Source organism: Electrophorus electricus, chromosome 6 (assembly GCF_041902795.1).
Source record: "Electrophorus electricus isolate QZ-2024a chromosome 6, ASM4190279v1, whole genome shotgun sequence".
NCBI lineage: Eukaryota > Metazoa > Chordata > Actinopteri > Gymnotiformes > Gymnotidae > Electrophorus > Electrophorus electricus.
In genome coordinates, this window is record NC_137502.1 from 16,388,945 (window position 1) to 16,400,514 (window position 11,570).

General features: G+C 39.1%; 2 protein-coding genes across 4 annotated transcripts; both read left to right on the forward strand.

The window, feature by feature from the left end:
* The first annotated feature begins 5 nt into the window (after nt 1–5).
* On the forward strand, nt 6–6,830 carry eif2a (eukaryotic translation initiation factor 2A). Of its 3 annotated transcripts, XM_035525619.2 has the most exons (15): nt 6–119; nt 424–518; nt 841–910; nt 993–1,064; nt 1,723–1,841; nt 2,043–2,142; nt 2,345–2,427; nt 2,649–2,722; nt 2,826–2,970; nt 3,141–3,257; nt 4,059–4,633; nt 4,735–4,848; nt 5,709–5,828; nt 5,926–5,991; nt 6,361–6,830. In XM_035525619.2, the coding sequence occupies exons 2-15, from the start codon at nt 491–493 to the stop codon at nt 6,424–6,426; spliced, it is 1,749 nt and encodes a 582-aa protein (XP_035381512.2). In that variant the 5' UTR covers nt 6–119; nt 424–490; the 3' UTR covers nt 6,427–6,830. The 3 variants fall into 3 exon arrangements, 2 of the variants coding, with proteins under 2 accessions (XP_035381512.2, XP_081572139.1); XR_014124181.1 differs by lacking the exons at nt 6–119; nt 5,926–5,991; nt 6,361–6,830 and adding an exon at nt 5,387–5,607 and having other exon boundaries at nt 407–518; XM_081716013.1 differs by lacking the exons at nt 6–119; nt 5,709–5,828; nt 5,926–5,991; nt 6,361–6,830 and adding an exon at nt 5,387–5,608 and having other exon boundaries at nt 407–518.
* Nucleotides 6,831–6,979: 149 nt separating this feature from the next.
* dcun1d5 (DCN1, defective in cullin neddylation 1, domain containing 5 (S. cerevisiae)) lies at nt 6,980–11,493 on the forward strand. Its single transcript, XM_027009340.3, has 11 exons — nt 6,980–7,110; nt 8,336–8,390; nt 8,622–8,661; nt 8,743–8,851; nt 9,108–9,199; nt 9,361–9,431; nt 9,588–9,679; nt 9,772–9,880; nt 10,161–10,265; nt 10,372–10,474; nt 11,057–11,493. The coding sequence occupies exons 4-11, from the start codon at nt 8,781–8,783 to the stop codon at nt 11,110–11,112; spliced, it is 699 nt and encodes a 232-aa protein (XP_026865141.1). The 5' UTR covers nt 6,980–7,110; nt 8,336–8,390; nt 8,622–8,661; nt 8,743–8,780; the 3' UTR covers nt 11,113–11,493.
* Nucleotides 11,494–11,570: the final 77 nt, after the last annotated feature.

The window sequence follows — 11,570 nt, forward strand, 5'->3', positions numbered from 1 at the left end:
CTCAGTGGTCTTTTCTTTTTATTTTTTTTTTTTTCTTTTAATCCAGTGCATCATTTTTTTGATTCAGACTCAGTAGAAACTTTCATTGGAAAACAAATCAGCGTACTTGACTAAGCTTGGTATTTGATCTACTCTCAAGTTTGTACATTATTAGTCTGCGCCTTAATAATTCTTAATCTAATTTTAACAGAGATTGTAGACTAAATATCCATCAGTTCCAAGACGGAATATCTACGTGATACACATTTTTACAATTCTGCCACATCGAGACGTGTCAAGAGAATGTGATTAAAAATGGGTTTCGTTTTTAGCAACATCTGTCAGATCGTCATATATTCATTATTGTATTTATTAATAAATTCGATATCATGGGTTAGAAATGCATTACACTGAAATCCACATAATGTTTGTGTCCGTTTCAAGCATACACCACTGTACCAGTCCGGATCTGTTACGTGTGCGATTCCTTTATGACAATTTCCGTTTCAATATGGCGCCTTTTACACCACACTTAGCAGGTAAGCAAATTAATCAATTTATTTACTTTGGACTGTTGTAACTTTTTACGCTATATGTACTAGCTATACTTTTACAAACTTCACGTCGATTGCCATTTATAATGGCCAGTTAGCTACGTTTCTGTAGGAGAGAAACACCGTGGAAAGGGAACGAGCATGTAAGGTATGCTAGATGAATGGCAAGCTGTATAGCTAGAAACCTCTTGACGTCAAGACAAACAAACTGGTGTTCAGTGAAAGGTTGTGGCCCAAGTACCTACTCTTTGGGTTGGGGACCAGGTTACCTGTTTTCTTGTCTCTTCCACCAATACCCCAATAACAGTTCGGGGATCAGATGGAACGATCCTGCTACGTGGACCACCGAACTGTGAAGAATTTCAGACTTTCCAACGGTGGGTCATTGCTCATGGTAACACATTGCAATAAAGACTCATTTCAGGACAAATTTAATATGTAACTAACTTTGCTTTTCAGAGATAACCGGCAGAGCAGATATGTGACTTTCAGCAAAGATGGTGCTTTGTTTGGCTGGTGCAATGGGGAAAAGTATGTATGGAAATGTACTATATTGCATTATAAAAGTATGTGGACACTGAGTGCTAACAGGTATATAAAAATACATTGGCAGTAGAAGGTGTCATACTCTAGAAACCAGTGACTTTAAATGTGGCATCAGAGGATGCCAGCTTTGCCAAATCAAATCAATTGTGAAATTTCTGCCTTGTTCACCTATAAGTGCATGTATTGTAAAATGGATGCATCTTGTAGCAACAGTAGCTCAGACCACACACTCACAAAGTGGAGCAACTGTGTTTTCCCAAAGTAGATATTTGTGCAAGAATCACCTATTCTCTCAATGCTCAACTCAGAGTTTTAAACTGCCACTGGAAGCAACATCAGCACAACTGTGTCAGCAGCTTAATGAAATGGTTTGGGTTTCCATGGCAGAACAGCTGCACACAAGATAAAGTTCCCTATGAACAATGCCAAACATCAGCTGGAGTAGTATAACGCACACCACCACTGGACTCTGGAGCAGTGGCAATGTGTTCTCTGGAGTGAAGAACCAGGCATCACTGTCTGGCAGTTCAATGGATGAAGGCTTTAGTTTAGTTTTGTCAAGTAGGCAGGAAACACTGCGTAAATGTGTTTTGACTACCCTTTTTGAGAAATTGATATTTGTCTTCTTGTACTTTTTGTGTAGGGTCAATGTGGTTAAATCATCGACTGGAGAGTTGCTGAAGTCCTTTGATCTACCGAAAACATCAATGCTGGAATTCTCTCCTCTGGGCAAAGTTCTGGTTACCTGGAAGCAGTACACTAGTGAGTGTTTTAATTATCATCTGTTGGTAGTCTTAAAATTTCAAACTCAATAAGGTCTTATTGTATTGTATGTATTCCTTTTGTATATAATTACTAATTAACAGTATACAGTGTTTATGGTGGTTTTCTAAGCATAACCTTGTCTAACCACTGACAATTATCTCTCATTTGAATAATGACCTTACTCCTTTAATACTTAAGAAACACAGGATAACCCCCAGGGTGAGGCTAACCTGCAGCTTTGGGACCTGCAAACAGGTGACTGCATCAAAACATTCTACCAGAAAAAGGTGCAGGGATGGTGAGTGAATAATAGCAGTAAGAAGATGGTAATAATCCTAAGTACATCCTATTGTTATTTTCGATAGTTACATCAGTTCATGTTTCTAACTAGTAACAGGCTCCTTGGCTGTGACTAGTTAGTAATATGTCTAAAAATGCATAGATTTTTTTTTTTTTTTTTTTCATTTGGCTACTGTTGTTTTGTTTTTGTTTTTTTCTAGGTGTCCAAGTTGGGCAGATGATGAAAGTATTGCAGTGAGATGTGTTAACAATGAACTTCATTTCTTTGAGAACAATAAGTTTGGTAAGACTGTCTGTCTTTTCTTTCAAACTCTGAACATTTTTTTTTGCATCTACCTAAAACATGCTGTAGTGGAGCAGTTTCTGTTGGTTTTACTTTGTTAAATTTGTAATTATAACGAATTATTTTTAAATGTGCGTTAATCAGCTTGTGCGAATAAACCAGTTTTCTTTTGCTGAACAAGGATCAGTAGTATTCATGCTGTACATGTTTTGGTTGTGCAGAAACAATTGCCAACAAACTCCACCTTCAGAAGGTGAATGAATTTGCTCTATCCCCAGGAAACAATCCAAGCAAGGTATTAGGTTTTGCACGGTTGTATGCCCCGACTCATTGGAATACATTTGCCCTTGTCTGTGATATACAGAATAATAATCTAATCTCCTGTGGTTTTGCTCAAGGTTGCTGTCTATGTCCCTGGAAGCAAAGGTGCACCTTCCTTTGTCCGCCTTTACCAGTACCCTAATTTTGCTGGTCCAACTTCAGCGCTGGCCAACAAAAGTTTTTTCAAAGCTGACAGAGTGACCATGCTATGGAACAAAAAAGGTATGCATCCATTCCTACTCCACGCTATTGTGTTGATAGATTATGTGGCCAAAATAATTTGGATATTAAATTTAGCTGACAAAAATATTGCAGAATAAGGGTGGTTGTAAACTTGAGCATTGTTCGGGGCCATTTCACTCCATGTTATTCGGTGTTTTTCTTCTCTATAGGCAGTGCGGTTCTAGTGACAGCCAGCACAGAGGTGGATAAAACCGGTGCATCATACTATGGAGAGCAGACCTTACATTATCTCGCCACGAATGGAGAAAGTGCAGTGGTACAGCTGCGTAAGTGTACACTTACTTCATAAAAACCATAATTTATTTTACATTGACGTGTTTTTATTTTCTAAAATGAGTTGGCATAAGAGTTCATGTTTATCGAGGTATTTGAAGTTGGAGTAAAGCCAACGTTCTTCTAATGACAAGGCCACTAGACAAGGCTTGTCTTGCTGGACCACGATCTACTGCACAGCAGTTTTATGCAAGTGTTAGCTGTACCTGAGATGCTTTCAACAGGAGCATAGTATTTGAGCAGTCTTCCATCTCTTACTGCTGTGGAAAATGCCCTTTTTCCTAAAGGTGTGCTGCCATGGAAGCTGATTTGCTGTGTAAAGTACCAAATATTAGCCTGCTTTGTAGTTGTTGGCTATAGCCACAGCTAACATTAAATTGAAAACTTGAAGACATTTCACATTTCAGCAGTGGGAAAGTAGTCACTCATAAAAAAACTCAAATTACTTTTGAAGGACAGAGATACTGAAATGCAGTGTCAGTGAAAGCACTGAAGCACTTAGTTATAACTAGATAGTTAGCAACCTAAAAGTACGCCTGTTGGCTTCCTGATAGTGGCTTGTGTTTGAATGTCCTGAGCAGTGAAAATTTTTTTTTCCTCCCTGAGAAAAGCAGGACACATCGCTAGCTAGATTAATTATGATCATAACAACCATTAACATTATTATGAACATGCTACATTATAGGCCAGCAGATATGCTAAAATAGAGAAAAAATATCATGTTTATTATAATCCTAAAGTGTTGTGCTATTATTTATGTAGTTGTTTTGTTGTTTTGTCCCCTTTTTGAACAGCCAAGAACGGTCCTATTTATGATGTATCATGGAGCCCCAACTCTTCAGAGTTCTGTGTTGTGTATGGTTTCATGCCTGCCAAGGCTACAGTCTTTAACCTCAAATGCGAGTCCGTTTTTGACTTTGGTACGGGCCCACGGAACGCTGCTTTTTATAGCCCTCAGGGCCACATCCTGGTCCTCGCGGGGTTTGGGAACTTGAGAGGGCAGATGGAGGTATGGGATGTGAAGAAGTACAGGCAGGTGTCTAAACCCCAGGCTGCCGACACAACCCACTTCTCCTGGTGCCCAGACGGAGAGCACATTGTGACTGCAACCTGCTCGCCCAGACTCAGGGTCAGCAATGGCTACAAAATCTGGCACTACACGGGGACAGTCCTTTACAAGGAAGACACACCAGCTGGCAAAGAGCTCTGGGAGGTGCTCTGGCAACCCTTCCCAGCTGGAACGTTCCCAGAGAAAGCGGTGAAGTATCAGGCTGCGTCAAGTGAGCTTGGCAGCACTGAGGCCAAGCCTGCCCAGGCCTACCGGCCTCCTGCCCTCCGCAACAAACCAGAGAGTAGCACTTACAAACTGGTGAGCTTGTTGGATGTGCATTGTTCGACCAGTGCTCAATGTGATGTGGCTGATGACTGTGAGTGGCCGTGGCTCATGAGAATTTCCTCCCACTCTGCTAGCATGAAGATGAGCCACCACAAAATATGAAACCTGGAGCTGCTGGAGAAAAGCAAATATCCAAGGCAGCTTTGAAAAACCAGAGACGACGAGAGGCAAAGAAAGCAGCTAAACAGGTTCAAGGTTTATTAATATCCTGGAGTCTTCCTTGTACATATTTAATGTTTGTTTATTTGTTGACATATAACACTCTTGAGTAATAAGCTGATGCAAATCTTCATGAACTAGTAAAAAGCTATAAAAACAAGAATAAAAGGCCATAGCAAAACAAAAGTTAAATAAACTACAAGTACATAACTAATAATAATTTTATATAGCAAATAAAAGCCTTGGGGACAAAAAAAAACCTTGGATCAAAGTCACTTAAAATGTGCTCGAATTTCCACAATACATGTCCGTATGAAGTTAGTTGGATAGGACAGAATCTTGCATAGGCAAGAACATAAACATTTAGACATGTAGCCTATACATGCAGTAATATTTTGATGGACATCAGTTACCAGTGATGGGCAATATAGCTGAATAAGAAGTCTTCAGTAAGTGACATTTTTGTTTCACTGTGCTGCTTTAGGGAAAAAGACTCCCTTGGCAAATGCATTTGGCACCAATATTATCCTCTTATCTTGTCCTTGCATCATTTCTCACATCCTTCAGAAGGAGTCGCTAAAATGCCAGGAACAGATGCAAGGAAAGGAAATGACCGCAGTTTATGGGGGGGCATTTGACGTGAACTCGCAAGAACCAGATGGGATAGGCAGAACATGGCAATGCTACAGAAATTACTTTCTAAGAACACAGCAATTAAAGACCATCTAAGTTTGGGATGAGTCACAATGACGTATTGCTACATGATTTAGGTGCCTGACAGGAAAAAGGTACAAAGTTGTTTTATCACTGTCTGCTTTGCATCATTGACTAACTTACATCATTCTGTAGATTGATTGATTTTTCTTTTGGTATTTCATTTATAATACAGGAAAACAAATCTGATGAAGTACCCCATCTTGTATTGGAGCCTGCCCCTGCGAGTCAGGCTCCTGTAACATCTAGCCATGGAGACCCCGAAACTGACAAAAAGATTAAAAACTTAAAAAAGGTATATCACATTAAATATTTTGAACTTATTTTAAGTTATTACACTTCAGTGAATAGTATGCTGGCAGCAATCTAACCAAAAGCTGTGTCTGGCACAGAAACTAAAGGCTATTGAGGAGCTCAAGGAGCAGCAAGCAGCAGGCAAACCGCTTCAGAAAAACCAGGTACTGATCAGCTCACTGCCTACCTGATACCTGCAATTACAAAATAGAATGTTGGTTTTGTGTATAATTTTCCGATGAGGTATCTTTATATTAGGTAAACAACACTCTCTGTTTTTATAAATTCTTGACCCTTGCTGGTATATTTAAAGTGGAACCCATGGACATGGATTAGGCCTAGCCTTTGGTTATATTGCAGTGCCAATAGTGAATCAGATACAGAAATCATTTTGAATCTATCCTTGGGTGTAATCTGGGTCTAAGAAACTGGTCGAGGCTATTTTAAAGTGTACTGCAGATCTGAGAACCACAAAGAGCACCATATAACTTAATAATAAATAATAATTATTAACTTTTAAAATGATCCCACAGCTTGAGAAGATGCAGAAGGAAGCGCAACTGTTGAAGGAGCTTGAGGAACTTGAATTAGAGGTGTAAGACCAAAAAAAGACATTTTCCAACTCTTTTGCATCACTGTAAATCTAAATCACTGTCAGATAAATGATGTAAAATGTAAATCTGAGCATTGGTTAATTCTCCCTATATGCAACAAATAAGGTGCATTTGTAATTTTTTCTGCCTCTACACATGATTACTATTGGACACACAGCCTGAGCTTTTAAAGGCATTATTAGTATGCAGTTTTATGTACAAGGGAGTATACAGTGTATAAGGGAGTATTTTACACAGATGGAGAAATTGAGAAGTGAAGAGGTTTCACTGCAGTGCACACACCTGGATTAATGTGTAATAGATTTGTACGAATTGTTAGCTTTTCTTTACGCATGCAAAAACCTAGTTTGAATGTTCCAAGAAAAATAAAGGGACGTTGAATAAAACAACTACGTGTGATTTTTTTTAATTATTATTTATTTTCATATTTAAACTGACTTTTTGCCACAGTTAGTTATATATGTAATAAGAGACTAAGAAGATGGAGCATTTACCAACAAAAAAAGGCTATAGTGACTTTTATTTTGCTGTATAAGAAGCGCCGAACGACCGGGAAGTGAACAAGAAAATTCGATTGGTTACAGATTTCAAGTAGAAGACCAGTGTAGTTGCGATTGTCCTGTTGTGTAGAAAAACGATTTGCCTGCCTACACAAAATCGGATTTTCAGGTTAGATGAATATTCTCTATAATATGATACTAATAGCTAAGTAACAATGGGGAAATGTATTTCCTTTGAGATTTGATCGGATATTTTTGCCACCCGGCATGGTTATGCTAGCTAGACTGAAGTTTACATTAGCTAACTAAGCTAAATACGCTAGCGGTAGACTAGCTACTTCGTTTACTTAATCATAGCTAGTTTTCTGCCTTGTGTTCCTACTGCTTAATATTTGAATTGATATTTTTAAAATTCACAGTATAACAACTACGTCGAACAAATGTCGACCTGTTTGGTAGACAAAAGAGTTGTAATCTGACAGGCTGAATTGTATGGAATGAATTTAATTTTTTAAACGATGCAAGCTGTGGCTAGGTAGCTGGCTGTGCTTTTATCAAGTTGTCACTCGTCTGCTCTTTGGGGATGTTTTTACGAAGGAGCTAGCTAGCTTGACGTCTTACTTTTGTGGTTAGTCTGTAGCAATCGTCAACCCCAATGACCAGCCAATAACAACATGATATTTCAAGTTTACTTTTTAATCGTGCAGTTTCATTTTGATTTCAAACTAACCTACAGATAACTTGTAAAATCAATGTAACCTAACCGGTTAGCTAGCTAATTATTTATTATTGGTACAAACCATGAACTAGCTAGTTAGCTAGCTAGCATGGCGTTAATGTTTTCAGGAAAAATACCATGTTAGCTAGCAAAAGGCAAGCTTGTCAGCTGGGAAGGCCAGTGATAGTTGTATTTATTTAACGTGAAGATAACACACCTTTGTGCTGTTACACGTAGCTGACACTCGATTAATGTTAACTGTAATGTAATCAGCGACTAATGTAATCCTTATGTGAAACATTTAAGCCATGACGCAGTTAGCTGGCGCTAGGAGACCGAATAAAGATGATAGAGAGGTGGTACGATACTGTATGGAAGTCGCCACCAACATGCCATGTTAATAGCTATATACCTTGCTTTAAAGTGCGATTCTTATAATTCCCGAATCTTCCAATGATTCTGAAGATTGTCATTCGAGTTTAACTGTAACATTTCTAAACAGCAATAATATGAGTGGTGTTAACAGCAAAACGTAATGGATAGTCATTTATATATCAAAGCTCGATTTGCCGTGAAAATTGCTGCATTGGAAGCTATTTCTAGAGGATGTTTCTTTGTTCGTTTTCTGTTAAGAATAATAAATGCTTGTAACAGTCCTCTTAACTCTATTCCCAAGGAAACCTTCCGGACTGGCAGACATAAAGAAAGTATCTCAGACACTGGATAGACTTGTAAGTAATGTGTTAGTATTAAATGCTTTTTGTATACACCTCGACATACTGTGCATGCTATGTATTTACCACCCTTTCCATAACATGGCATAAGCAATGATTGTATCATTTTATGTCTATACTAAAACAGTTCAGTTAAGGACTAAGGACAGAAAGCTGCCTAAACGTGTTAACTTGTGTGTTCAGCTTATATGTACTGTGATTTCTGATGACATTGTTTCCTTTCTAAAGAATCTTGTTGACTTGAATGGACAAAACAACCAGTACACAGGTACAGTTGCATTTAAACCTGTCTTTAGTAGCCGGTGTTAAGTCAAATTGATGTTGATATTTCCCCTTTTTCCTTACCTAGATTCAGTTAGGCTAAATCGACTGTTTGGAAACCCCGGTATGCCTGTAAAAAAGAAAAGAAAGTCCTCTGGCTCAGAAGACCCCAGCGTCAGAAAGTGCAAAATTACCAGGTAGCACTGTCTTCTGCTTTCTGTTCCTCTCCCAGCTTTTACACACAGTGTTTTCAGTAGGAGAGAGGTAAATGTATGTCCAAATGATGATGAATTGTGTTCTACATTTTTTTTGTGGAGTTGATTGTATAGGCAGTTGACATGATTGACAATTTGATTAACAGGTTCACAAGTAGTATTTCTTTAGGACTGGGAAGAGTAAATTCATACAGAATATTAATTTTTTACACATCTTTGTGTAATTGCCATGTCCTAGTTACTGCAGGACACAAACACCTGGGCGATTCATTAACCCTGAAGATCAGTTCTCTAGTAAGAAATGCCTTGCGTGGTTCTATGAATATGCAGGTATGTGAGTTACTATCTGTTCACATTGGTAAAGAGGCTTTATTTCTTTCTGGGAGCAAACCAAGATTTATGTGTTATCTGAAATTAACTTGACTGATATGTCTACCGTTTTCTGAGTTGGATTCATTGGCCACTGATCAACTTTCTCATCTTCCTGCTAGGGCCGGATGATGTGGTTGGACCCGAGGGCATGGAAAAGTTCTGTGAGGATATTGGCGTGGAGCCAGAAAATGTGAGCGTCTTCAGGATTTGTTCATATTCACGACCACATTCTTTCACTATTGGGAGAATGCTTAAAAATATATAGCTTTTTAAACACAAACCAGTTTGTCTATTTCAGGGATTTATTAGGCTAGAGGTAAATGTTATTTTGGGGTCTCTGCTCTAGATTATTATGTTGGTGTTGGCTTGGAAGCTTGAGGCACCAAACATGGGTTTTTTCACAAAAGAAGACTGGCTCAAGGGAATGACTTCACTGCAGTAAGCGAGAAGCCTTCAAGGTCAATTGCTGGTTCTCTCTGTCTGTCTCAGATTCTTCATGTTAATCTGAACTTCCATTTCCTCTGTAACAGATGTGACTGCACTGAAAGGTTACAAGGCAAGATGGACTACTTGCGCACTCAGCTGAATGACGCAACTTTGTTCAGGAACATCTACAGATACGCCTTCGACTTTGCCAGGGTGAAATTAGCGTTTGAATATCAGGGCTTGGGGTTTGCATTTACAGCATCCAAAGTAACTTACAATTATAACTGAATACATCTTGAGCAATTGAACACACAGTTGAACACACAGTTGCTGCTGCTGGGCCAGGATGTGGTGTTGCTACATTAAAACTATACTCACTAAAATGGGACAATCACATCATTCCGTCTGATGGTCTTTTTAGTGGATGAGATCTATATAAATCTGTCTAATATTTAACAGGGAATGTCTGTTATCCTTATTTTTGTATCTTTAGGACAAAGACCAGCGTAGTCTAGACATGGATACTGCTGAGTCAATGTTGGCACTGCTCTTGGGAAGGACGTGGCCCCTGTTTCCTGTGTTCCACCAGTTTTTGGAGGTTGGGCCATTTGCTTATTTATGAGACTGGAATGGTCCTAGGTTACTAATGTGCAATATTGGATGTACACAATTCTTCCCTTGATTTCTTCTCTCCAAACCTTCAGCAATCCAAGTACAAAGTCATGAACAAGGACCAGTGGTACAATGTCTTAGAGTTCAGTCGCACTGTTCACCCAGACCTCAGCAACTATGACGAAGACGGAGCCTGTAAGTCTCATCGTGCTGTCCTCAGCACTCCTCCCTGATGTAGTTTCATCTCGCAGTAAGAGCACAAACGCTGTGTCCCAGTGCTGAATGGATTTTTGTATCTTCCAGTTAAATGGCTTTGGTAACACTGGTATTGCAAAGGTACTGCAGATATTTAAAGAGCTCGGTCTGATGTCACAAAGGTTGTTTTGCTGTAAGCATCATGAACTTTTAGACAATCCTGAAAAATGTTCTGGTGTGTATTATGAATCATAGAAATCATTTAGATTGGTCTAATCATGTGAATTAAGTCCAGATATTGCAGGCCAGTTTTCATGCATGTCACATCAAGGTTTACCAGTGTGTTTTTAATGTTGTAAAGCATGTTCTAATGTGCAGAAAAATTAATGCCACATAATATTTTATCTATATTGTACAACCCTAGTGACGTCACTCTTCTTTTTTGTTGCTGGGATCATCATAACATTTTATCCCTGTTATGTCTGGCAGCTGTTACTGCTCGGCACCATCAGGTCAGGCTGTGCTGTTTTCGTTGAACTCTTCTGTCATGGTAACACCCTGCGTCCTCTACCCCCTCCTCAGGGCCTGTGATGCTGGACGAGTTTGTGGAATGGTACAAAGCCAGGCTGGCCTTATAGCAGAAACCGGTTGACTTATGTCAAATAAAAGGGCAAGGAAAGCACATCAGTGGAAGCTGTCCCTCCATACCAAACAGTCCAGAGAACCCCGCCCCCCCTTTACAGGCCTGCCCACGCCTCCTGAGCTGCTGGCAGACCCATCAGTACCCAGAGACTTTCAGTGTTAATTTAACTTTTTAAAAGGAAGAAGTCCAAAAAGGGGGACAGTTTTGTTTTTTTGTTTTTTCTTCATATGTATTGCATCTTTTGCAGCAGTCACATTGCCAGTGTTGTATGATCTGGTAGAGGGAAGTCATCTGTTTATGTAAATTTTTTCCCTTTCATTTTGAGTTTTGCCTTGTTTATAGTGTTTTCAAAAGAAAATAAAGGAATTGTAAGTAATTGCAATTTTCCCTTGGGCATGTTCACACTGTAAAATATATTCCAGAATATACAATTTGAACGTTCTTGCCTCTTTT

What these genes read in the sequence shown, in the direction of transcription:
- dcun1d5 (XM_027009340.3), top strand. Translation starts at nt 8,781, where the DNA reads ATGCCTGTAAAAAAGAAAAGAAAGTCCTCTGGCTCAGAAGACCCCAGC. An exon ending in AGAAAGTGCAAAATTACCAG is followed by an intron (nt 8,852 to 9,107) that starts GTAGCACTGTCT and finishes GCCATGTCCTAG; the next exon opens with TTACTGCAGGACACAAACAC. An exon ending in GTGGTTCTATGAATATGCAG is followed by an intron (nt 9,200 to 9,360) that starts GTATGTGAGTTA and finishes TCTTCCTGCTAG; the next exon opens with GGCCGGATGATGTGGTTGGA.
- eif2a (XM_035525619.2), top strand. Translation starts at nt 491, where the DNA reads ATGGCGCCTTTTACACCACACTTAGCAG. An exon ending in CTTTGAGAACAATAAGTTTG is followed by an intron (nt 2,428 to 2,648) that starts GTAAGACTGTCT and finishes TTGGTTGTGCAG; the next exon opens with AAACAATTGCCAACAAACTC. An exon ending in CATGCTATGGAACAAAAAAG is followed by an intron (nt 2,971 to 3,140) that starts GTATGCATCCAT and finishes TCTTCTCTATAG; the next exon opens with GCAGTGCGGTTCTAGTGACA.